The sequence below is a fragment of the Metarhizium album genome, assembly GCF_000804445.1.
Source record: "Metarhizium album ARSEF 1941 chromosome Unknown scaffold_15, whole genome shotgun sequence".
Classification (NCBI taxonomy): Eukaryota; Fungi; Ascomycota; class Sordariomycetes; order Hypocreales; family Clavicipitaceae; genus Metarhizium; species Metarhizium album.
This window is the reverse complement of record NW_024467589.1, coordinates 180,112-204,425: the sequence shown is the minus strand read 5'-3', so window position 1 is coordinate 204,425 and position 24,314 is coordinate 180,112. Positions and strand designations below refer to the sequence as shown.

Here is a 24,314-nt window from a genome sequence, read left to right as displayed (position 1 = left end):
CCGTACAACATGTGGCGGATTGGAAGCCAGCAGGGTGCGGAAACTTGTCATCTTGGGAAAAGCCCCGTCCAAGGACTTCCGACTGGAGACCTCTCCATGCCATCAACGTGTTTTCATCCGCTTGCTTACACATGATCTTCAGCCAAGTTTGGACACGTTGTCACGTTGTGTGTACTGCGTGGTCGCCATGATTCACGGCCCATACTCGGCACGACTTGTCAGCGACCAAGTTGATCGGAACTATTGCAGACAGCCGCATCGGTGCTTGTCGAACGGCCCGGTCGCTACCTGCGGGCCGGGGCCCGGCACTCTCCGCCGCCGGCCCGGAGCGCTTGCCCCGATTGGGACATCCAATCTCGAGCCTTTTCAGCCACGGTTTGCCACGGGCGAGATGGCTGTCCAAACACAGCAAAGTCGGCTGCGAAACTCAGCTTAGAGAGCGGGAAGGGGGAGAGCTCTTAGTGGGACATGTCTGTGGCGGCGTGCAAGCCCGTGTCTTGTGGTGTTTCCCGGCTGTCCTCCGCCCCGTATACCTCTTCTCATCTTTGATACACGTTTGCCACTCCACTCGAATAGACCAGCTTTCGCGCGCCCCCATAGCCGCAGAAGTGGTGAGGACTTCCTGACGAACGTGGTATCGAGAGGAGTATCCGCAGACACACGGTGTCTTTGATGCCTTGGGGTTGCTCAACCACGTTATAATGCCTGTAACCAGCGTCTCCAACAGAGTAGAATCATCACATGTGGTGGCCAGAGGCCCCGACCCCGGCGGAATGCGATGCCAACCCAACGGCATGCTCCTTGTCGCTATTTAGCGTCCCGGGCTCAAACTATGGACTTGTGAATGCGTACATTAGCATCGGCCAACCCGATTGAGTCTGCCTTGACGCCACGTTAGGCCCGGACGGACGGCATTGTCCTGCTCTACGACGTCGCCTCCTCCCTTTTCAGCCGTTCAATCAGTTTGCCTTCCAGAAACGGACTCAATCCCAGACTGGTACGCAAATTGTAATTAGCAACATTCACCCGACCCGTCGGCGAATTATCAGACTCACATTCCCTCCCGCGTCACCACCCGATATGTTCGGCTCGGCTGCGCCGTGCCAACGACCTTGCCGCGCGCATCCACCTCGACGCTCGCCAGGATGTCCTCTGGCCATGCGATTCTCCCAAAGCCCGGGGGATTTCTGCGGTCACTCAGATGCACCCAGCCGCCTTTGCCGGCACCACCGGCACCGCCCTGAGCACTCGCGCCTCCAGCTCCGGAGCCGCCGGCGCCGCCGCCGGCACCCTGCTTGCGTGACGACGCCTTTCTAGACCGCTGCGCACTGAAGAAGACGCCCCCAGAGCCCAGGTTGGACCCGCCCGGGCTGGCAAAGGCCTTGGCTTGGCTGGTTACATCTTCGTCCTCGTGGCCATACTCGGCCACCACTTCATTGAGTATATCTAGGAATCGGTGATTTTCCGAGAAAGATTGGGGAGTCGGCGGGATGGCGGTAGATGTTCCGATGGCGAGTTTTGGGGATGGCGGATTCGTGTCGAGGTATGTGAGTATGTATGTCGCCGGTGAGAGCGGGTCGTCAAAGACTTTCTGAGCTGCACGTTAGAGCTGCGATACGGGACCAGATCCGGGGAAAGAACGCACGATGCGTGGGTTACTTGGAAGCGTCGATACGGCTCGTCGCCAAGTGCCAAGGCTCCGGGGAGCAAATCGAATCGCTGCCAACATTGCGGGCGAACTCCTCGTCAGCCAGAGCTGAAGCGACGTTGGATGGAACTCGGAAGCTCAAGCTAGCACGTACTCCGTGCTACGTCTTCCCAGGGCCGAGTGGATCCGTGACTACACCCGCCAAGACCCCGCGAAACCAAAATATGCATCTAACAGAAATCAATTAACGCGTTTGACGCGTCGACGCGTCGACGCCATGGAAAGGCATCTAGCATACCGAAATTCGACGGACGTCGAGCTCGCGACACAAGCCTCATTGTGCGTGCCCCGACATTGGATAGAAAACTCCTCTATAGGGCGGTTCGAGCGAATGGTTCGATCATCGCGACAATGGACAAAACACCAGCACCCATCTTCCGGCGAAAAAACGCCATGCCGTCGTCAGCCACGATACCATCCTCATCGCCGGCGTTCGGCACTCCCGTCCATCCTCCGAGGCCGTTCCATGTCCAAGCCCCGAAAGCCGCGATTCTCCCCATCATATTGCCGCCGGCGACCCTGCGGCCCCTCGCGTTTCGCACTTTTACAAAGAAACACTCGTTAACACTCACGTCGTCTGCCCTGCAAGAGCTGGCCTCCTTCATCGGAAGACATTGCGGCTCGGGATGGCGCGAAGAGGGTCTCGCCGAACGTGTGCTGGAAGAGGTCGCGCGGGGCTGGAAGAACCGGAATGGAGGCGTCATAGTCGAAGGCACGAGCAGGGAGCTGCACAACATCCTCAGGACTCTCGAAGGCAACATGAGCGGAGGAAAGATTGTCGGACCGGGAAGAGGCTTGCCGACGGGCGAGAGCATGCTGGAGGCGCAGGACGGGGATGCCACCAACACCAGGCTTGGTATCAGACCGACTGCGCTCGCAAGGGAAGACAGCAACGCTAGTTTCGGAATGTCTGGGCTGGGAGTGCAGGAGGACGCCGACGACGATGACGACACAAACGATCCGCGAGCCTGGCTGAATGTTGTCAATGCCTTTGAGCAGCCGCGGCTGGTGTACAACGTCGGCAAAAAACACTTTGAAAGGTGCTCAGAGCCCCCGTTTCCTAGTTCTCCGCATCTCATGTCTAGATCCGCAACGACTGACGACGTGCAGGGAAACGACAAAGCCATCGTTGCTGCCGCCCGCGTCTCACAAAACCACCGTGTTCCGAAACCGATATCAAGTCATTCACCAGCGGCTCCTCCGCAGCGAAGCGTTCCAAACCTCGTCAGTGTCGTCGTCTCGCAAACGAACCCTCCAGCGGTCCCTCTCAAATCAGCAGTCGCTGAAAATCACCCCCATCGCAAACATGCTTGGCCGCCACGGCAGTAATCACATGCTCCTCGGCCTGCTAGTCATCCTGCCCACGGGCGAGCTTGCCATAAGCGACCTGACCGGCACGATAGCCCTCAATCTCAGCCGAGCCGTCGCCATCCCCGACGACTCAGCATGGTTCTGCCCCGGCATGGCGGTCCTGGTAGACGGCGTGTACGAAGAGGAAGAGGAGTCGGTCGGCAAAGGCCTCAGCGGCAGCAGCGGAGTGGGAGGCACCCTGGGCGGCCGGTTCCAAGGCTTCTTCATCGGCCAGCCGCCCTGCGAAAAGCGTCAGGCAACCCTGGGCATCAGCGGGCCGGAAGGCGGCCAGGACCACACCATCGGCGGCGGTTTCGGCTGGATCGACTTCCTCGGCGTCGGAAGCGAGAGGGCTGTCGGCGCCAAAATGCGCCGCATCGAACGCCGTCTCATGCACCGCCAGCACCAGCAGCCCTCCCAGGACGCCCCCAGTCGAGGCCGCGCCGTCATCATCGGCGAGCTCAACCTCGACCAGCCGCGCGCTCTCCAGGCCACGCGCAAGATCCTGTCCCTCTACGCCGCCGAGCCGCAGGGCTCCGCGCCCGTGGCGTTCGTGCTGGCGGGCAACTTCACACAGCACGCCGTCATGGCCCGCGGCGGCAGCGGCGGCAGCATCGAGTACAAGGAATACTTTGATGCCCTGGCATCCGCGCTGTCCGACTTCCCCACGCTCCTGCAGACGTCGACCTTTGTGTTCGTCCCCGGCGACAACGACGGCTGGGTCTCGTCCCTGACGGCCGGCGCCTCGGTGCCGCTGCCCAGGAAGCCCGTCCCGGACATGTTCACGTCCCGCGTCCGCCGGGCATTTGCAACCGCCAACTCGGAAGCCGGCGGCCACGGCATCCCCGGCTCGGCAGTATGGACCTCCAACCCGAGCCGCGTGACGCTCTTCGGCCCCAACCACGAACTGGTCCTCTTCCGGGACGACGTCTCGGCTCGCCTGCGCAGGACATGCGTCACCCTGAAGCGCGGTGCAACGGAGCCCGACGCCGACGCCGACGCCGAAGACACGTCGCCGGAGCCACCGGGCCCCGACGCCATGGACCTAGACGCCCACGAGAAGCGGCCCAAGTCGCCCGCGCTGCCAGACGACGTGCGCACCGCCCAGAAACTGGTCAAGACCATGCTCGACCAGGGCTACCTCGCGCCGTTCAGACAGTCCATCCGCCCCGTGCACTGGGACTACTCCTCCTCGCTGCACCTGTACCCCCTCCCCACGGCCATGGCCCTCATAGACACTACGGCGCCCCCATTCTGCATCACCTACGAGGGCTGCCACGTCATGAATCCCAGCAGCGTGCTGGTCCCGGGCCGCAAGGGCGTAGCGAGGTGGGTAGAGTACGAAATCGGGCGACACGGCAAGCTGCGAGAATGTACACTGTAGGATACCCAGCAACTATATCACGCGACTGGCGGTGGAGAACCAAATAAATAAATAGATGAATAAATGCGCAAACTCCAGTGTATCCCGTACTCACATCCAAACCGTGCAAGCATGTCTCCATGGTCATGTTCATTTGCCGCTTGTTGCCGGGGCAAAGAGAGAAAGCAAAAATCGCACCCAAGATGCCAAAGTCTACTCCAACAACAGCTCATCTTGGCCCAAGACGCCAAACAAACCCTCAATCTCACCCCTCACCTTCTTCAGCTCATCTGCCACCTGCGCCGTCACGAGCATGTACGCATAGAGCAGCGCGTAGTCCTTTTCCTCAACCGACACGCCGTCTTCCTCCTCGCCGGCCGCGTCATCGTCCCGCGCCCGACTGCGCATGTGATGTTTGCGGAACTGGTAAATCTTACCCAGTAGCTGGTCCTTTGTGGAGTCGATTGTCGGAATGGCATCAGTAAGCGGGTACTCGAGCATGACGCACGAAGCAAGGACCTGCAGCACGTGGCAGATGCGCTGGCACAGCCGGACGCGCTCGTCGGCGGTGAAGACGAGCAGGGCACGCTCGCCCGGGGACACGGTCTCGTGGCGCTGCGTGAGGAGCCGCATCGCGTAAAAGGCATCGAGGATGTGTTTGGTGGAGTGCATGATGCGGGCGTACGCCGCGTCGGGGAAGGGCCCGCGCAGCTCGAATTCGGACTTTGCCGAGCCGCGCAGGGTTTCCAGCCTGAACGCTACGCACGCTGCGTTAGGATGGTCCATGGCCAATGTATGATATCGAAAACGAGAGCAGAGGGGAGGCGGGGATGGAGAGTGCAGAGCTTACCGTATCGCTGGAGCGCCCCCTGCTCCCCCTCCTTCATGTAGTCCTGCGTGTTGTTGCTTTCGAGGAGAATGCTCAGCGGCCCGCGTTTCCAAATCAACCCCAGCTGGAGATACAGCACCGACAGGCCCTCCTTGAACTTCTTGCGGCCGGAGATGGGCCACAACAGCCTGCAGACAATCATGCCCCAGATGATGCCTAGCACCACGGCCACGACTCTGTGGTAGGCAATGTCGAAGATGAGCGGGTCAGTGCCGCCTTCGTCGTCGTCGTCGTCGTCCACGTCTTGCGATAAGCTGTACGCGTACAGGACAATGACGTTGTACGCCAGCAGAGCGATGCGGCCTGAAGGGCCGTTCTTGATAACCAGAATCATGTAGAAGTTCCAGAGCGCCATCAGCCACCCGCACAGAGCGAGGACGTATGCATTGCCTTGGCTGGCTAGCCATGACACGCAGGCACATGCCGCGCCGATGAGGGTGCCGACGAGACGAGCTGTAGACGTCGTGTTAGACGCGCCAGTCGTCATTCCCACCACGATCATGTACGACAGCAGACCCCATTCACCTCGCCAGTGCTGGTACATGGGTCTTGTGGCAGGGATGAAGGCGAACTGCGCCCAGAGCACAGCGCCGATGCCGACCTTGATACCGAACAGGAGGTCTTCACGGGCAAGAAATCGCATCACGCCCAGAACCTTCTGTGATAGTTTGCGCTGGAAAGTGCTTGCGCTTGGCGCTGCATCCCAGTGGTAAGAGTCTCGCCGTTTTCTCATAGAATCGGGGATGCCCTTGGGTACTGCGGATGCCTTCAATCCCCGAACAGTCGTCTTTCTCCTCTGGAGAAGAGCTTCACACTCTGGGTCGTTGGAGAGGGTCGCCTGTGGCGTTTTTTTCCAGAATTTGAGCCACTCCCAGCTGCGGGTGTGTGATTGAGTGACGTGCTGGAGCTCTTCGAGTATGTCCAGGTAAGAATCCATTTCATCTGCTACTGCCTGGAGGCTGAAGGAGAAGTGGCCGCACGCTGCGGCGACTTCTTCGATATCGGCCCGAGTCGCTTCGGAACACGAGCGCTGGAGCTGGATTGTCTCGTAAAGCTCCTTCAGCGCGCGACTTTTCGCACGGTTGAACAGGTCTATGGCGTCTCGTAGACTCTCGCGAAGCTGGTCGTTGACTTTAACTTCTGTCACCGGGTCATCTCCAAAGGGCGACTCCCGAAGCGTTTCAGAGAGCGTGTAGGCTAGCGACTTGAGGGAAGGGCCAAGCATAGTTATGAACAGCGAAAATATGTCAGAAGGGGTTCGGAAAAGAGACGAGCTGAGGAGGGTAGGTTCCGATTGCGCAAGCAGTGTCAGCCTCTGATCCTCGTCATCTTCTTCAATTACAGACAAGGAGTCGCCGGTACCGCCGAGTATGAGCGAAGAACTTCGTCGGAATCTTGGTGACAAGATGGAGGCCTCGGGAGGCAATACACCAGGTTCTTGCGGGAGTACTGGCGCTTCGTTCAAAAGGGCGATTTGAGTTGACAGCGAGCTTCGCAAACCACCAATGGTCTGATATACGGACTCCAAAGCTTTGAAGAGGCGCTTGTCTAACTTGTAAATTTCCTCTCGACCCACAAGACAATGCTCTAATTTGGCTTCTCGCAGGCTCTTGGACATTTCCGCATAAGTTGAAGCGTATTTGCTTCGCACCTGAGCGTATACTGCCGAGTTGATTTCATCCTCAGTCCCGTTCAAGAAGCCCCTCGTGATGAAGGACAGTCTATCACCCATGCAAACCGATGCAGTGACAAAGGCCTCGCGCAAGACTCGCCGGGCCGACAAACGCCAAACTAACAAGTTGACGGCCACGGAGAATATGATGCCCACACACAGCATCTTGATCACCTGGACAATCTTATCTCCGGAGAAGAAGCCGTCCTGAACTGACTCCTCCTTGGTAATAACGGTGATGATTGCCATGGACGCAAGGGTAGAGGCTACGTTGACGAGAGGCTGGTCCAGTCTCTGTTTAACCCAGCCAACAAACCCTAAACCTCCCCCGACAAAGACGATCAACACGACTGCATGTGCTGGGACGACAGAGCCAGTGCTGGTTCTTGAGGCAATCCCTGCCACCATGGACAAGACACAGACGATTTCAGCGTACGCCACGGCTATCAGGGCTATAAACACGGCCTCGAGCATGGATCCCACGGTGCGCGCGGGGTGGAAGTAAACCGTCAAGGTAGCAACGATGTGCTTGCCGTCTCGATGACCCAGGAAGTCGGAGAGAGCGGGCCAGAAGGTAGCAGAGCTGCCCAGGAGGTACGCCAGCGTACACTTGAGGACCTGATGACCGTCGCGCGACTTGACCCATTGCCAGACGGACTGTGCCTTGGTCTTTGCGACTTGAGCTGACCAGCGAAGGCCGTCGGTGGCCTGTCCCATTGACGATCGTCGCTCCAGCCTCCTGCCGCCGCTGCCCTGTGCGATGGTGTCTGACGTTCGGAGGGTGAATTGGCGCCTGGAGCGTTCGCCGGTGCTAGGGATGACGAATGTGCCGTTGCGCAGCTTCTACTCGGCATCGTGATTAGCCGTGGTGAAATACACGGGTCGTCTTTGGAGGAGCTACGGCTGCCTGGGAATCAACATACCCCCCCCCTCTTGGACCGTAGGTCAGGCGGCCACGCCCCTGCCGACGAGCTGTTGTTGGAGCTCATGTCGCTCGAAAATCAGGTCCGCGACGAGGCGTTTGGCCGGTAGCTGGTCGTCGCTTTGGATGCCCGAGGAGGTGCCGTCATTTCAGCTCCGCACGATGATGACCAAGCCCGTTTGCTTGGCTCAGCCGGTGAGATTCTTGCAAAGACTGGCCGTGCAGAAGGCTTTGCCTCGCCATGCACGTTGGTATGCTGAGGAAGCACCCGGAGTCGTTGGGGCGCAGGAATTTGAGATTGCAACATGCATGACATCAGATACCGGCGAAGAGCTTCGTCCGGGCAGGGACAAGCTCTCGAGTGCACCGCTGTACTCCTGACCCACGTGCATTTTGGCCACCCCAGATTTTCCCAACACCAACAAACAGTCTTCAACCCTCAACCCTCAACTCGCGACCCCCCAATCGCAAAAGATTCCATGCGCCGCCTCCCATCACCAGCAATGGCCTCCCCGGCGCGCCGAATATTCGCTCCCCTCAAAAAGGACGCACAGCCCAACCCGGCTCCCAAACTCCAGGGCATCGTCTTCGACATGGACGGAACGCTATGGTGAGCACCCTCCCATAAACTCCGTTCCCGAAACCCAAATCCGCACACCTCACACGCACACGAAATCAAAACAAAAAAACAGCGAGCCCCAAACCTACATGTTCGCCGACATGCGCAAGGCCCTCAACATCCCCAAGACAACCGACGTCCTGCACCACATCCAGTCGCTGCCGCCGCACCGCCAGCCCGCAGCCAAAGAGGCCATCCGCACCATCGAGCGGAAGGCCATGGCCTCGCAGGTCCCGCAGCCCGGCCTCGCCACCCTCATGGCCTACCTCGACGACCGGTCCGTCCCCAAGGCCATCTGCACACGCAACTTTGACGTCCCCGTGCGCCACCTGCTCGACAGCTTCCTCCCCGGCTCGGCCTTTCACCCCGTCGTCACCCGCGAGTTCAAGCCGCCCAAGCCCGACCCGGCCGGCATTCTGCATATCGCGCAGCGGTGGGGGCTGGCGGATGCCAAGGGGCTGATCATGGTGGGCGACTCGATTGACGACATGGCCGCGGGCAGGAGGGCCGGTGCCGCGACAGTGCTCTTGGTGAACAGTGTCAATGCGACGCTGGCGACCCATGAGTACACCGACTTGGTCATTGGGCGTTTGGACGACTTGGTGGCAATCTTGGAGAATGGCTTCGAGGGAAAAGACGCCGGTCAGCGCCGCCGCGAGGCCATGGACAAAGAGGACACGGACTCGGCCTTTAAGCCCACAAGTGCTGCGTTGTAACACAGCACCTTTTACTTGAACCATGATTTTAGACCCATGCAGCCCCATACACTTTTTGCATGTACAATAGGACAGAAACGTAGTTCCATTTTTCTGCTGGCTTGTTTGCTACCTTGACGCCAGAATTGCTCAAACTCGATCAGAAATCCCTTGCATATTCCATGTGTACTATCCTATCCTTGATGACCCTATTCCCAATACTCATTCCAGCGAAACCCGGACCCCCAAACACACCAGGCAAAAGGACACACTTAGACTACACGCAACCGTCAAAATTCCTTCTTCCTCATCTCCAGGTATTCCAGAAGATGCACGAGGCTGATCGGATCGCCTCGCTGCTACTGGCCACCAAGGGCAAGCTTGTGTGAATAAATGCGACACAAAATCAATGCGCCGAAAGATGCTACGCTGACCCGCGGAGTTGTGCAGCGTCCAGACCGTTGTCATGGCGGGGGGAAACGCACAGATAATTCCAATATGTGGCTTCTCCTACATATGCTTTCCCTCTCTCCTCCAAAAGACCACTTAGGCGTCCTATTGTAATCCATAGCTAGGGCTAGGGTTAGCGGGCAATCCAAATGTGGCTTGGCGGCGAGTCTCCCTGCGAAAGTCATCAGGTGTCTGTCGTCGTGCCAGCGGTGCTGGCATTGGATTTCCTGGAGGTCCTGGACGGACTGGGAGGCTGAATGTTGCCGCGCTCGCACTTGCAGGGCCCGACGGCTCCGCGTAGTGTGAAAGTTGGGGCACAGAGTTTGTCGTTGCTACTCTCATTCCCATTCCAGGATGTGGTAGCATGCCAGGTGTTCTGCTGCTGCCGTTTCTGCTTGGCGAACGACTGAGTTGATCGCGGGGCGAAATGATTCCAGCCCCGCCAATGGGGATATCACCAGACGTGGGCGTGGGTGTCGTGCGCTCTTCAGTCTGTGTCAAGTAAGTAGGGGAATCGCTGGATCGTAGTAGATCCTGAGTGTCGGGTGATAGTTGGGGAGCAAGGTGTGATTTGCGGTTGTCTCTCTCCATGAGGCCAAACGCCCACTCTCGAAGATCAACAGGAGTTCTTTTAGCAGCCTGGACAAATGGGTCGTGGTCCTGGACACGTGTTAAAACCGAGCATTCTCGCATGTACCTGGATGTTGCCAACTTACAAAAAGCTCCTGTGGTGTTGGCCGCTGGTCGGGTTTTTTATAGAGGCATTTTTGAATCATGTCTTCTAGAATACTAGGAAACGCATCACTCTTGGGCAACCGCGGTGCCGGCTCATGCACAATCTGTTGCAGAAGATCCAAGATACCAGCTGGAGCGCAGTCCTCCTCGGAAAAGTGTTCGCTGGCTGCGAATGGGAACTTGCCAATGGCAAGCTCCATGACGGTCAAGCCGAAGCTCCACACATCCGATTTTACCGTGTATCTTTCGCCCTGGATTCTCTCCGGGGCCATGTACGTTGAAGTGCCAACAAAGGTGTCGGCAATCGAATTGATCAGTTCTCCAGAAACGCCAAAGTCACACAACTTGATGGACCCGCGAGAGTTGACAAGAATATTGGACGGCTTAATATCTCTGTGCATGATGTGGTGCTTTGAGTAGAGATATGTCAAGCCTCCAAGGGTGGCTTCGGCGATTTTTCCAAGGACATCCACCCGCACGGGCCCGAACACTCTCGAAACTCGATCTAAGGAGCTGCAAAGGGCATATATGTCAGAACCATGTTGAACTTTTGCTAATGAATCGGATCACGCGGTTCTGCCGCTTACCCCACGTCCATATACTCCATACACATAATGACATCGTTATTACTATTGAGAAATGCGCCGTAGAAGTTGACGATGTAGTCGGAGTGGCACCCGTGCATAATCTGAAGTTCTCTGACGATTCTCTTGCGCATTTCCTTCTTTGCCTCGACGTGTATGACCTGCGCCATCGTCAGTATCATGTCACAGTATGGACAATAGACGCTTGTTCTTGACGGGACCGAATTCGGGAGTGTTGAGCTGACCTTGCGAGCCATTACCGTGCCGGTGCTAAGGTGCTTGACTTTGCTAACCGTGCCTCCGTTCCCGGATCCGAGCTCCTTGATGATTTCCAAATCTTGTGGTCTCAGATCCAACTTGTACTCAATACCAATCTCGAGCTGCTCGTCTTTGTTATCGTCTCTGCCGCCGTCAGCACCCGACCAGCTTTCCGCAGTTGGCGGTGGTCGCGGAGCAGCAGGTGTCAAGGCCAGACCCTTGACATTCTTGCGCTTCATGGAGCGCGGCGCGAAAGGATCAGCCATGGTGTCGAGCGGCCCTCGTAAAAGAGACTCCTGAGCCGAGGAGCAGATGCTGCTGTTCCAGATACCGTCTCTTTCGCGGGAGCGGCGGGGAAGTAATAAGGGTCTGGTCGCTGCTTTGGGCCGGTGGGACGAGTTTCGGCAGGCTCATGCAAGAAGTAGGCTCGCTGGCATTCCCCTATTTTGCCTTTGGGCGTAGCAAACCGAGGCGGGGCGTCAGGCGCAGCGGGAGGATATTCGTTGCAACGCCTCGGACCGTTCGACGGGCGGATGCAAATGAGGCGGGCGACCAGAGACAATTAATTGCTGCAGACAACGGGCACAGAACAGAGTTGGTATGTCTTGCGTCTCTAGGCTGGGTCAATCTTTGTTCGAAAGGGCAACAAACTTGCGGCTGGCCTGCCGCTGGATGAGGAAGCGGACAGTGAGGGAAGGGGGGAAGACACCACCTCAAAACCTTGGAACAAATGGCGTTCTGTGGTGCCTGGATGGGTGCTGGCTGGTTGCCAAATGTCAATGTCCAAAGTCAATGTCCAAAGACGCTGGTCTCTCGATTGGTGGGGTTCCTCCGGGTCTCGGACTTGTGGCGTCAACGGGCCTTCCTTGGGAGCTTGGGTCCCTGGGTCACCGGGGACTATTGGGCGATTGGGAAATGCAGCGGTTTGTGGGAAATGACTCGACGTGACAGTACGGAGCATGTCGCACGCTTTATGCGATGTGGCGTGGGATGTGAGAAGCCCAACGGAACAGAAAAGGCAGACGTCTGTTGGCCATGGCCCTTGAACCATGGTTGTTGTCCGGTAATTCACTACCTTGGGTCACTGGTGCCGGGCAGTCCAACATTGGTTCCAATACAAATCAACTGGTTGGTACTTTATTGACGCGCTCGGGGCTCCTCCTTTCAACGTTGCTCCTGCCAAGTCCAGAGCGAGTCCCAACGCACGCACGGCAGGCGCCAGTCAAGCACGAGGTTAAGGTGGGGGGTTGTCCGTGGTTTCCCATTTGTGACGGTGAGCCGGGCCAAAGGGCAAGTGCGACAGTGACGGGGTGCTGGTGCATGCGACTGCAGTCTGGTTAACGTCAACTGGTCGACATGTGTCGAACACTTCGCGCGAGCACCTACTCCTACTCCGTACCTGGTAGGTACCCTTGGCTCATCATGTCAACTTCATGTCGAAGCTGAGCCTCGAAACGCATATAGCTCTTTGATTGTTGGGCTCAACCCGCAACCCACAATCCGCACTCAGCAATTCAAATACTAGAATCAATGGCGCCCAGAGCGGCATGGTCTTTGCCGTCTTTCATCCACACCACACCAACTGGCGCGTTCACCTTCAACGACCTTGCTGCCATTGAGTCCGATGGCCGTGCCGAGTATTTACGAAGAGACTTGTCCAGGAATGCAGCCCCCCTTTCATCATGGCCACATTGTAATATCGACTTGCCTTGCTTGTTAGCCAGCGACCAGCCAGGCTGCAGCCATCTCTGCGTTTCAGAAGTGGCCAATCCAACTAGCCAAAGCATCAAAAGCAAACGCAGGATCATCGATCAGTGGGACTCAAAGAAACCCTTGGTGCCTGTGTCGGAGTGTCCCAAGATTGCCTGTCAGACGACTGCAGGCAATCAAGTCTTTATCCCCCTGTGGCCTTGGACCCCCATGCTTAGCCCAGCGTTTGAGCATCATCAAGCAGCCATGCATTACTTCGTCCACGCGCTTACCAAAAGTCAATCGTGGGCCGCACATACCATCGCATCTTCAGACCAGATTGGCGGCCAATAGCGCCATCCAGCGTTGGCGTGGAGCAGCTTCAAGCCGCTCGTATGTTGAGCCGGAATTTGCGTCTACTTTTACTACAACGTTTGCGCCGCCCCGAGACAAAGGTTGTGTGGTGTTGCCGGCATAGAGAGAGCAATGATGGACAAGATGAACAAACAAGAAAAACAATACTAATACTCTGTCACCCTAAGAAATGGACGTGGCCCACGTCACACTTTTGCGTGTGGTAGACCACCTTATATGCTATGCGACACACTCCGGTGCTTGGCATGTGCCGTCTTCCTTGGTAAGACATGGGGTTCCCAATCCACAAACCCTCCCTCGCTCCCCAATGTCACACTGTTTGATAATGTTCGTGACTTGTTACCCGTATGCACATCTACTACCACTGCTACTGCTACTTCTTTTGAGCTTCATATCCTGACAACACAGAGCGACGCGCGTGGTAAAGAGTAGTGGGCACTCCAACGCAGGGGACGTGGATGAGAAAAGATACCGACCTATTGCCTCACGCAATCTTGATCTTTTCTCGCGCAGTCATCCAATACCGTCTTCTTCTGCAACGACATAAATTCCGTTTCGCCCTTATCTCACTCACCCTTCTCCATCCTCTCCCAGCGCCCATCCTCAGTCACAGTGTTCGTTGGTATCCATACTGATGGCCGGGTTATCTTTCAGTAGATGGTCCTGGATTGGGACACTGTCGGCTTCTGCGCCAGCGTGGTCTTGGAACATGCCTCGCGATTCTACCATCCTAGGACAAGTGGGCAATTTTTCAAATTTCGCAAAAGAAGATGATGCTCTTTTGACGGCTGCTTCGGAGCTGAGTAGTAGTTATCCTGTCAGAGTACTCCAACCCACCAGTAATGCTGTTAGCTTTGGATTTTCCTTCAAACGGTGCTCAGGCCAGTACATGCGGTCTCAAAAGCAGCGCTCAATTACTATCTGAACCCCAGACATCACTTTGAAGCTTGCAGCTCACAGTGGTGTAATATGCGATGACAATAAGCTACCCTGTACAAGTGCAAGTCAGAGCAAGCACATCGCAGCCTCGAATCAAAGTAAAGAGAAATGCATATTTTCATCTCTGCGCTTGGGTAGAACAATTGGAATGTTTTACTCTGCTTTTACTTTCGTTAAGCTTGCATCAACGTCTTTTGATCACACCCTCTTTCAGCTTTTTGGCTGTGTCATTCACAAAAGCTACGGTTGTCAAGCAACTTAGTCACAGCGGTGAACCTGCCGGCATAGAATCCGTTCGATCTATTCTCGTCTTTAGTGACCTGTCTTTTGGAGTGAAAGATGAGAATCTTTCATTTTTTTGTGTGACGTGTATCCCATATTCGTGTTGCAAGTTTGTCGAGACATGTACATGACTGAAGACGGAGTACAGAGTAAGCTCCAGAAGGTTACAGAGTAGCGCCACTGAGGACACCCAATATAAAGCTACTTTCAAAAAAAAAAAAAGGCCAAAAAGAAACAAAGAAATAAAGAAGCAAAATTATTTCAATCATGAATTAGGAAATTTGTTCGTAAATCATTGCTCCGGTAATATGAGACAAGTGCTTTCGCAGGCTCAGATGTACAATTGTCAGGAGCAGGACTAAGCGATGAGTCCCATTACATAAGCAGTCAAGGGTTCGGAAGATGTGTAATTCCTTGCACCGCCGCCCGTACGCGCCCAAGCCCGCGGATTCGATGCGACTACAAAAATTCCCAAGCCCAAGGAAACGCAGCGCGGTATTTCACGCTTCTTCGACAAGCTCCTGGGCGACCGAGCTGGTACATTCATCCTCGGTTTTGCGGCTGGCTGTCTCCACATCCGTGGCTCATTTGGCTGTTGTTATCCATAGCCATCGATCGCCCGCATTGGACGAGACGTCGAGTTGCCTCGCGAGACGAGAACTCAGTAGACACGATGAGCAATAGCGTGCGCGACTTGATTTCGGGCGAGGCCGAGTTGGATGACGAGGAAGATGACGAGTCTTTCGATGAGGAGACTGGAGAGGAGCGTGTGAGACGAAATGGAGCTCACATGGACGACTCCAGCGAAGAAGAGGAAGATGACGATGACGAAGAGGAAGCCCGGAAGGCAAGTACTCCTGTCGCAATCTCCACCACTACATTCTAACAACAACGTGATCACAGGTCCGTGAGGGCTTCATTGTCGATGAAGAGGAGGAAGAGGAAGAGGAAGAAGAGGAAGGGGACTCGGATGCAGAATCACGCCCGGTGAAGAGGAAGCGCGAACATCGTGATCGTGAAGAGGAGGAGCGTCTTGATGAAGACGATTTAGAGCTTATTGGTGAGCAATTTGGGGAACGCTCCAAACCAGAAAGCAAAGTACGGCCTTCATGTGCACCATATGACAAGGCAGCGCAACCGAAGACACATGCTTACATTCGTGCAGTCCAAATTTAAACGGCTCAAAAGAGGTCATCGGGACGAAGAGGATGTCGTAAACAAACGCCGTGGTCTCGACGAAATCTTTTCCGATGAAGACGAAGAGGTGGCAGAGCAAAGACCGTATGGGCGGTCAAACTTGCGCGCTCAAGCTGATGAATTCGACGACTTTATCGAGGAAGACTTTCCTGAAGATGAAGACGAGCGAACCCGCCGATTGGAAGACTTAGAAGTTGCGAGACCTCGGGACCGTGGTGTGGGAGCTGTCGTTGACACTACAGGGCTTGACAAGGATGCTTTGGATGACATGGAAGCTATATTTGGCAATGGTGAAGACTACGACTGGGCGCTGCAATTGGAAGATGATGAAGAAGACCGGGAGAAACAGGAACAAGGCATAGAGCTTAAGGATGTGTTTGAACCATCCCAGCTCAAGGAAAAGCTCCTCACCGACGAAGACAACGAGATTCGATTCACCGACGAGCCCGAGCGATTTCAACTGGAGCGCAAGGCATTCAAGAACCTCCAGCTCACTGCAGAGCAATTCAAGGAGGAAGCAAAGTGGATTACTAATCAGCTGTGGCCCAAGAAGGGTCTGGCCCAGGAGCTCCAGACGCCCTTTGGTAAAGCTGTCGGTAAGGTCCTTGAATTCTTCATTGTTGACGAAGTCGAAGTTCCCTATGTCTTCCAGCATCGAAAAGACTATCTTCTTCACTCCAAGAAGATTCGAAAGTCGACTCGTGATGATTTGGATGGCCCGGATTACATAATTCAATCAGAGAAGCTCCTTAACCAGGACGATCTGTGGAGAATTTTGGAATTGGATATCAAGTTTAGATCATTTGTCGACAAGAGGAACTCCCTGGAGAAGACATATGAGAACTTGAAATCGCTGGAGGTTGAGGACCCGATGATTGAGGAAATGATCCCCGAAGCCACAACCATGGAGGAACTGCAAGACCTGCAGGATTATCTCCAGTTCCAGTATGGCGCCAAGCTTAAAGATCTTGCAGTTATGGCCGGTAATCTCTCTCAGTCTAAGCGGCCCGGCTCAAAGTCATCCCTACTTGATCGGGTTCGCAATGGCAAGGCTTATTATTTCGTGAAAGCCTACGGCATCTCCGCTGATCAACTGGCCAAGAATACGCTGCGTCAGGGGAAAAAGATAACACCGGATGATGACTCTCAGTACCCTATGGATCTTGCTGATAGCTTGATCGATGAGAACTTCAACACCGGCGATCAAGTCATTTCTGCAGCGCGCCAAATGTACTCCGAAGAGCTCTTCGCAAGCCCTCGTATGCGCAAGTACTTCCGAAGCTCTTACTACCAGGCTGCAGAGCTCAGCTGTCGACGGACGGATAAGGGCCTTCGGAAGATTGACGATTCACATCCGTATTACGAAATCAAATATCTCCAGAACCAGGCGATCGCTGATCTGGTGCTCCATCCAGAGCTCTTCCTCAAGATGATGCGAGCAGAAGAAGAGGGCCTGATTGATATCAAAGTTGAAATGCCACCGCGATATGACTTCCGGCGACAGCTGTACCAAGAGTTCGAGTCTGAAAACTTCAGTGATCGCGCGGAGCAGTGGAGAGAGGAGCGAAAAAAGGTTCTCGACGTGGCTTATCCCAAGCTAGAGAAGGTCATCGTGAAGAATGTCAAGGAAGTTATTCGAACTTTCTGTCAGGATGAAGTGCTCAAGACGTGTCGTCAAGAGTTTTACCGAAAGCTGGATCAAGCTCCATATAAGCCAAAGGGAATGATCCTTGGAACCACACCTCGGGTGCTTGCCTTGTCCAATGGGATGGGTGACCCAGCCCGTGAGCCAACATGCTGGACGTGGGTGGAAGAGGACGGCCGAGTTCTCGAGCAGGGCAAGTTTGGTAACCTGGCGCGAGACGAAGCGCAGCGGGAGGAGTTTGCCGCGCTGGTTCGACGGCGCCGTCCCGATGTGATTGCAGTCAGTGGTTGGAGCGCAGAAACAAACAAGCTGGTGCGAGATTTAGAAGCTCTCGTGAGCGACAAGGATCTGCGAGGAGCCGAGTTTGACGACCCCGAGACGAATGACTATCGGACAGAGCCTCTTGAGGTGGTCGTCGTGGATGACGAGGTGGCCCGACTGTACAAAGACAGCCCGCGTGCGGTGGCTGAGCACCCGTCTCTGAACCCAGTGACGAGATACTGCATTGGCTTGGCGCGATACATGCAGAATCCCATGAAAGAGTATGCCGCTCTTGGCAAGGATGTATCGTCGCTTTCATTCCACCCTTGCCAGCATCTCCTGCCTCAGGACAAGCTGACGAAATACCTCGACTCCGCCATGGTCGATACGGTCAACATGGTCGGTGTCAACATAAACGATGCGATGACCGACACGTATACAGCGAATCTACTCCCTTACATTGCAGGATTGGGTCCTCGAAAGGCTACTAGCGTCATCAAGGCAATCAACGCCAACGGAGGATCTGTGAACACACGAGACGAGCTGGTTGGTGATCCCGACAGCGGCAAGTTACCCGTTGTCGGGCCTCGTGTTTGGAACAACTGTGCCAGCTTCCTGTATATTGATTACGACTCAACTAACGAATCAACCGACCCCCTGGACAACACCCGAGTCCACCCCGAGGATTATGAACTTGGTCGCAAGATGGCTGCCGACGCCTTGGAGCTGGACGAGGAAGATGTCAAGGCCGAAACGGACGAGAATGGACCCGGCGCCATCGTTCGGAAACTCTTCAAACAAGACGAACAAGAACGAGTCAAAGAGCTTGTCCTGGACGAGTACGCCGACCAGCTGCTGACGAACTTTAACCAGCGGAAACGTGCGACGCTCGAGGCCATCAGTGCAGAACTCCAGGCTCCGTACGAAGAACTGAGACGCAGCTTTGCCCCTCTGAGCCAGTCTGAGATCTTTACCATGTTCACCGGCGAGACAAAGTCATCGCTATGCGAGGGAATGATTGTACCTGTGAATGTGCGCGTGGTGCGGGACGACTTTGCCATTGTCAAGCTCGACTGCGGTGTTGAGGGCCGGGTCGAAGCGCACGAAGTGACGAGTCGCGCCTCGGTCAAGGAGGTGCTGAGCACGGGCCAGACGGCGCAAGCCAAGATCCTGGAGCTGAACTACAAAGAGTTTATGGCGAAGCTGTCGATGCGAGAGGACGCGCTGCGCGTGCCGTTCAAACGGCCCCTGAACTATGACCGCGACGGATGGGACTACAACCTGGAGGCGTCAGACAAGGAGGAGCTTCGCGAGAAGGACAAGACCACCGGCAGGACACAGCGGGTGGTCAAACACCCCAACTTCAAACCCTTCAACTCTATACAAGCAGAGGAGTATCTTGGCTCACAGGCTCCCGGGGAGGTGATTATTCGTCCCTCATCCAAGGGCAACGACCACCTGGCCATCACATGGAAGGTGGCGGACAGCGTCTACCAGCACATTGACGTGCTGGAGATGCAAAAGGACACCGAGTTCTCCGTCGGCAGGCTCCTCCGCATCGGAGGCAAGTACACGTACAGCGATCTAGACGAGTTGATTGTCGACCACGTCAAGGCCATGGCCCGAAAGGTGGAGGAACTCATGCGCCATGACAAGTACCGGAGCCGGTCGCGATCAGAGACGGGTGAGTGGCTTGTTTTTCTTCTTCGTTTTGTCCCCTCGTCCCAAAAAGGACCCAGCGAGACGTATTGGCTGACAAGAAAATCAGAGAAATGGCTCACTACATATATCGACGCCAATCCCAACCGATCCGCGTACGCCTTCTGCATCGATCAGAAGCACCCGGGGTACTTTTGGCTCTGCTTCAAGGCCAGCCGAACGGCAAGGGTTATTGGGCTGCCCGTCCGTGCGATTCCGCAGGGGTACGAACTGAAGGGGTACCAGTATCCGGATATGCGGGCGCTGTGCAACGGCTTCAAGCTGCGATACCAGAATGAATTTTCGACAATGGGAGATCGGTGATGCGCGGGCGTCTATGCGCGGGCGAGCGCTGGATTGGCGGTCGCAAGGGGCTCTGCAGGGCTGCGGACGCTCCTTTACTTTACACTGTATACCTTTTCTTCTTTTCTTTTCCTTTGGTTTGGCCTCGCTGCGTCGTAGTCGACTTGCTGTGAGGATGTCTGGGCAGGAGGGGTTAGCGAAGAATAGATTTCCCCATTGACAAGATTGACTTGTCCGTCTTGGGGAAGAGGTGTTGCGTCAGGCGCAGACTTCACACGCGGTGCTGGGGACCGTTGGTGGCATTGAGAAGATGCCGGGGATCGGCCACGCGGAGGAACCACAGCTGCTCCTTTCTGTTGTCTGTTGTCGAAACGGGCTTCGAGGGGGCGTCGGTGCGACCGGGTGAGTGGTCACGGGCTCTCATCCTCGCATCTCCCAGGGAGCGGGTCTGGACGAAGGTTGTACAAGATCCGCGGATGCTTTTGACACGTTTCCCCATGTCTCGACGATGCGTTTCGCGTATGGAGAAGGATCAATCATGACTCGGGTTCGATGTGGATAGCCACAGCTTTTGTACAGACGGGTCGATGGACGTTGCATTGGCCGTGGACGGCACGGTACGGGGGGGGCTCTCGGATGATGTGTCGAGCTGCAGGGGCCAGATTAATCAATGTCAAGTGATTTACTATTACTATCTAGGTGCCTCATCTTAATGGCTCAACTAACGGAGCAATGTGCGTGTCTGGAAATGACGTACATGGTCGGGAAAGTCATGCAGGGATTGCTACTTAGTCACGCAAGTTGCCTTGCGAATTGCAACTTTGCGATGGCGGTCCAGCCGCGACGGACGAACGACGTGTTTGGCGGCCGTGGCGAAGTTGCTCATCCGGTGGAGATGCAGGGTCTCCATTATGAATTGTATCATGGTCTGGGATAATACTCTTAGAAGACAATGGCCGTTTGACGGGCCCAGGAGGCTGGAGAGAGCTCTGACGTCGCTTGGTCGGTCCGTGAGTCGAGTCTCGTGATCACGTGGCCCGCCTCGCCGGCCGCAAGGACGCGAGCTGCGGGTCTCGGACAAGCTTTGACGGACCCACGCACGCGGAGCTTCATGCCATCCAGCATGCGTGCAACCAGGGTCCGAACGGCGAAAGTCATGTCCCTCGAACGACGGTGGCATATGTGAAAGAGTCACCGCCAGAGATTGGGCCGGCGACATCGGACAGCGGGAGACGCAATGCCCTCCGTGGCGAGACAGTCGGTCGACCAGTTTTCCGGTTGACAGTCGATCAGCCCATCAGTCAACGCTTGCGTACCCCATACTCTCTGTTACCCCGCAGTCGAGGGTGCGCCTCGTGGGTATGCCGAGTACCGGTGACATGAAGCGCCAAAGGAATGCGTTACTGGCCCGCGCTAGGGCCAGCCACGGCTGCGTGTCGTGCGTGTCCACGGACCACGGCGGACCCGGCGGACCCAGCAGCAGCAGAACCTCGTGGGTCCTGTGGTCCTGGAGAACCAATGCCAGTGCACGACGTAGGGCGCGCCTCTTACTGTGTGCTTCTTTCTGTTTCGCTGTCCGTCTGTACCGCGAACGTACACGGTACATGATGCATACACGCTCGCGCAGGCTGTCGCAGGCAGACCCCGGCCGCCAGTGCGTGTGTGGTCACTGTGGTGTTTTTGCATGCAATGCAGGGGCACTTCATTCTCGATTCAGCTGCTGCTGCCGCAAACAGAGCTTCATGTCCCGTCGACGCAGCGCGGTCCATGGTCCAATTGATGGACGTGGTCTGCACTCCGTACGCATACAATTGAAGCAGGCTGTCGACGAACATGATGATGCGGCCTCGCATAGCACCATTGTGAAAATCAAGCAATCGAACATGACATGAATTGAAGCCTGGCGAGCTCCCCCCTGGCCGCCTTGTCCTGGCCGTGGGAATGGAGAAGAGGGAGGAGCTAGGAGCTACAGCTGGCGCCTGGTCACGCGATGGCCTGCTCCACTCTCCGCTGCTGGCGGCTTCCCTGCCTCCGGCCCCAGACTTGTCGACCTCAGTTGGTTGTCGACTTCGTGCAGGCAGGCACGACTGAGCTCCTTCGCAAGCTGGCTGAACGCAACAGCCTAGTGCTGGCATTGCGGCATGAGTAAACAGTCGTCGACCTTCACTTCCGTCCTCGTCCTCGCCGTGGCTGATTGTACCAAGATTGAAGCGCCGAGTGGCCAGTTTACCACGCCAGTCTCGACGCTTGCTTGCCGGTGCCAGCGTTGCCGGACGGCTGCCTCGTTTGGCTGTCCACTTGGCAGGACCACCGCGCCCACGATCCTGGCAGCGGCAGCTTCATCGCCCCAACCAAAATTAGCTTCCACCCCCCCCGAGTGTTTAAACTGCTTAAACTCGGCCCCCTATTCCGGACGGAGTACGGAGTACGCCTAGTGGTACTTCCCCGTTCATGTACTCCATACACGCGCACACTTTCTACACACTCGGAATGGGCCCGTACTGTTGACTCTTGAGACTTGACTGTTTACTGGCACAAGCTTGCTTTCTGGCGTCATCTCTTTCATGACTCCTCGAGAACCCTGATTGGTCCCCACCCTCATTCCCGTGACTCTGTGATATAACAGTACTCCCTCCCTCTCCTCTCCTCTCTTCTCCAGCTCCCAAAAGCTTCATCATCTGTTTTGTACCATTCTCATTCATCAACCACTCTTCCATTTCCATCAACGTGAACCATCCTGAACGTCTCTACGCCTACAACCACTGCCCCTCCCTGCCCCTTCCAACAACTCCCCAAACTTCCGTTTGAACCCGTGTGATACTCTAAGCACTTCCGCCATTTCCATCCCATCTCGTACATACATTTCTCTGTCGACAAGATCTTCTTTAAATCATTCTGCGGGGCAAACATCCGCTTCTTCATTGCACCGCAAGTTGACTCTGCTGGCTTTGTTAACATACCAATCTCAAGAGTGAGTACCTCTCGTCCCACGCCAGCCCAAGAGCAAACACGGCCGTGTATGGCGGGCATTATCTGCATGATTCGAACACGTTGGCCGGATGCGCATATAATACATACTCCAAAGACCCTCGACATCAGCACAAAGCACTAATGGTTCGTGACAGTGACCCGCTCCCACAAGGCCAACGACCGTGACCACAAGGGCATTGCGGAGGGCACTGCAGCTCCCATAGAGTTTTTGCCGCGCTACTTCGGCAAGGCTGGCTTCGTCGATGCCGACCCCAAAAAGGTCAAGAAGAATGGTAGTGGCAAGGGCAATTGGTATGTAAGCCCCGTTTGTCGATGTAGCCATGCCCCGATCAATCTTGACTGACATGGAGCTTTACTGCAGGGGCACCATTGCCGACGAAGTCATGGACCATGACTTTGCCTTTACTAACGCTCGTCGCCGCTCTAATAGCAGCTCTGCATCTCATCACCTCAACGACTTCAAAACCAAGTTTGAGGTGGTTGACACGGAGCCTGTGTTCGAAGAGTCTGTCCACGGGCCCGTCAGTGAAGAAGACGATGTCTCCAAGACTGACTCGTCGGAAAGCGGCCGGTCCGCTTCCTAGATGAGGTCGTATCATCTCGGCCAGTCAGATCCCCGATAGCCATTACTTTTTTTCCTTGTTGCTTTACGAATTGGTTTTTTTTTTTTTTTTTTTTTTTTTGCATGGTCGCTGTACCAATACCACGAAATGAAATGAAATTCTATTACTACAGGAAGCAGTCGCTTTTTATATATGAAACCAGAGACTAGAGGTCGGAGGATGAAGAGTATATCAGAAACGGAGTTTGATAATGGGAAACCCTCTTCTCGTGGCTATCTGGGATCCTGGCGAGTAGCCGAATCTGCTGCTTAGACATCTGCCCAGTGGGCCAAGGATGCATTGTATTATCTATCATATGACGTCTCATGACGCTGGCCAGAATTCTGAGAATGACTACAGATTCCGCCTTGTGCAAGTGCAAAGTACCGTGCGCCAGCAAAGTGAATCCAACACGGCAACCAATCGTGTAGTGCTGCACCACCATGTTTTGTCACGTTGCCGTTCGGCAACCAATCAGGCCAGCACACCATCAACCCGACCATGATGACCAGTCAGTCCCGCCTTGCAATCCCCAAGAGCCGGATCCATCCCCTGTCGAGGACAAGCAGAGACGGCACAAAGGCCACGCGGAGCAAGACTGTATTTGTATTGCATCCATTGTCAAACAAAACAACACACCTCGCGATTGGAGAGTGCCCCCCGCCGCATGCGTGCAGAGTAGGCTCTGCACTCCCGAGTCCGTACGGAGCACTGCAGCCTCTAGCTCCCGCGCAGCGCGTCTCCGCGGCCCCCGCCCCCACCTGGGCCCACCGTCTCCGGCCTCGGTCTCTGCAAAGCGCCGCGCGTGTGATTGGCCGCGGGACAAGGCTGAGCCGCGCAGCCGCAGCCGCAGCCGCCGGAACCACCTGTACCCAATTCCTCCATCACCACCACCACGGCCAGACTCTCCGTCCACGAAGCGACACCCACGCAGACCGCAATCGCAATGGCGGCACCCGCGTTCCACGAATCCCTCCCGTGTAATCTCCCCCCCTCCCCCTCACCAACGCCCCCTCCCCAAGGAACCCGCTGACAGCAGGAAAAAAAAACCGCAGACATCGACGCGCCCTCCGAGCCGTGCCTCGCC

The 24,314-nt window shown here is 55.8% G+C and overlaps 7 protein-coding genes across 7 annotated transcripts; 4 read left to right on the top strand and 3 right to left on the bottom strand.

Annotated features, from left to right (window-relative positions):
- Positions 1-924: 924 nt before the first annotated feature.
- Positions 925-1,729, bottom strand: MAM_05687 (uncharacterized protein; the record flags this gene model as incomplete). Its single annotated transcript, XM_040824485.1, has 3 exons — positions 925-994; positions 1,056-1,591; positions 1,646-1,729. 3 exons carry the CDS (start codon positions 1,727-1,729, stop codon positions 925-927), a joined length of 690 nt encoding a protein of 229 aa, XP_040677464.1.
- A 330-nt stretch (positions 1,730-2,059) lies between these two features.
- On the top strand, positions 2,060-4,442 carry MAM_05686 (DNA polymerase alpha/epsilon, subunit B; the record flags this gene model as incomplete). The annotated part of the gene is made up of 2 exons (XM_040824484.1): positions 2,060-2,748; positions 2,819-4,442. 2 exons carry the CDS (start codon positions 2,060-2,062, stop codon positions 4,440-4,442), a joined length of 2,313 nt encoding a protein of 770 aa, XP_040677463.1.
- A 192-nt stretch (positions 4,443-4,634) lies between these two features.
- On the bottom strand, positions 4,635-7,971 carry MAM_05685 (60S ribosomal protein L19; the record flags this gene model as incomplete). The annotated part of the gene is made up of 3 exons (XM_040824483.1): positions 4,635-5,188; positions 5,272-7,825; positions 7,906-7,971. The coding sequence occupies 3 exons, from the start codon at positions 7,969-7,971 to the stop codon at positions 4,635-4,637; spliced, it is 3,174 nt and encodes a 1,057-aa protein (XP_040677462.1).
- A 436-nt stretch (positions 7,972-8,407) lies between these two features.
- Positions 8,408-9,239, top strand: MAM_05684 (HAD-like domain protein; the record flags this gene model as incomplete). Its single annotated transcript, XM_040824482.1, has 2 exons — positions 8,408-8,514; positions 8,597-9,239. The coding sequence occupies 2 exons, from the start codon at positions 8,408-8,410 to the stop codon at positions 9,237-9,239; spliced, it is 750 nt and encodes a 249-aa protein (XP_040677461.1).
- Positions 9,240-9,773: 534 nt separating this feature from the next.
- Positions 9,774-11,511, bottom strand: MAM_05683 (MAP kinase kinase EMK1; the record flags this gene model as incomplete). The annotated part of the gene is made up of 4 exons (XM_040824481.1): positions 9,774-10,328; positions 10,385-10,916; positions 10,991-11,148; positions 11,233-11,511. The coding sequence occupies 4 exons, from the start codon at positions 11,509-11,511 to the stop codon at positions 9,774-9,776; spliced, it is 1,524 nt and encodes a 507-aa protein (XP_040677460.1).
- A 3,692-nt stretch (positions 11,512-15,203) lies between these two features.
- On the top strand, positions 15,204-19,655 carry MAM_05682 (Transcription elongation factor spt-6; the record flags this gene model as incomplete). Its single annotated transcript, XM_040824480.1, has 4 exons — positions 15,204-15,389; positions 15,434-15,628; positions 15,696-19,317; positions 19,402-19,655. 4 exons carry the CDS (start codon positions 15,204-15,206, stop codon positions 19,653-19,655), a joined length of 4,257 nt encoding a protein of 1,418 aa, XP_040677459.1.
- Positions 19,656-22,745: 3,090 nt separating this feature from the next.
- Positions 22,746-23,209, top strand: MAM_05681 (STF2-like protein; the record flags this gene model as incomplete). The annotated part of the gene is made up of 3 exons (XM_040824479.1): positions 22,746-22,748; positions 22,798-22,916; positions 22,987-23,209. The coding sequence occupies 3 exons, from the start codon at positions 22,746-22,748 to the stop codon at positions 23,207-23,209; spliced, it is 345 nt and encodes a 114-aa protein (XP_040677458.1).
- Positions 23,210-24,314: the final 1,105 nt, after the last annotated feature.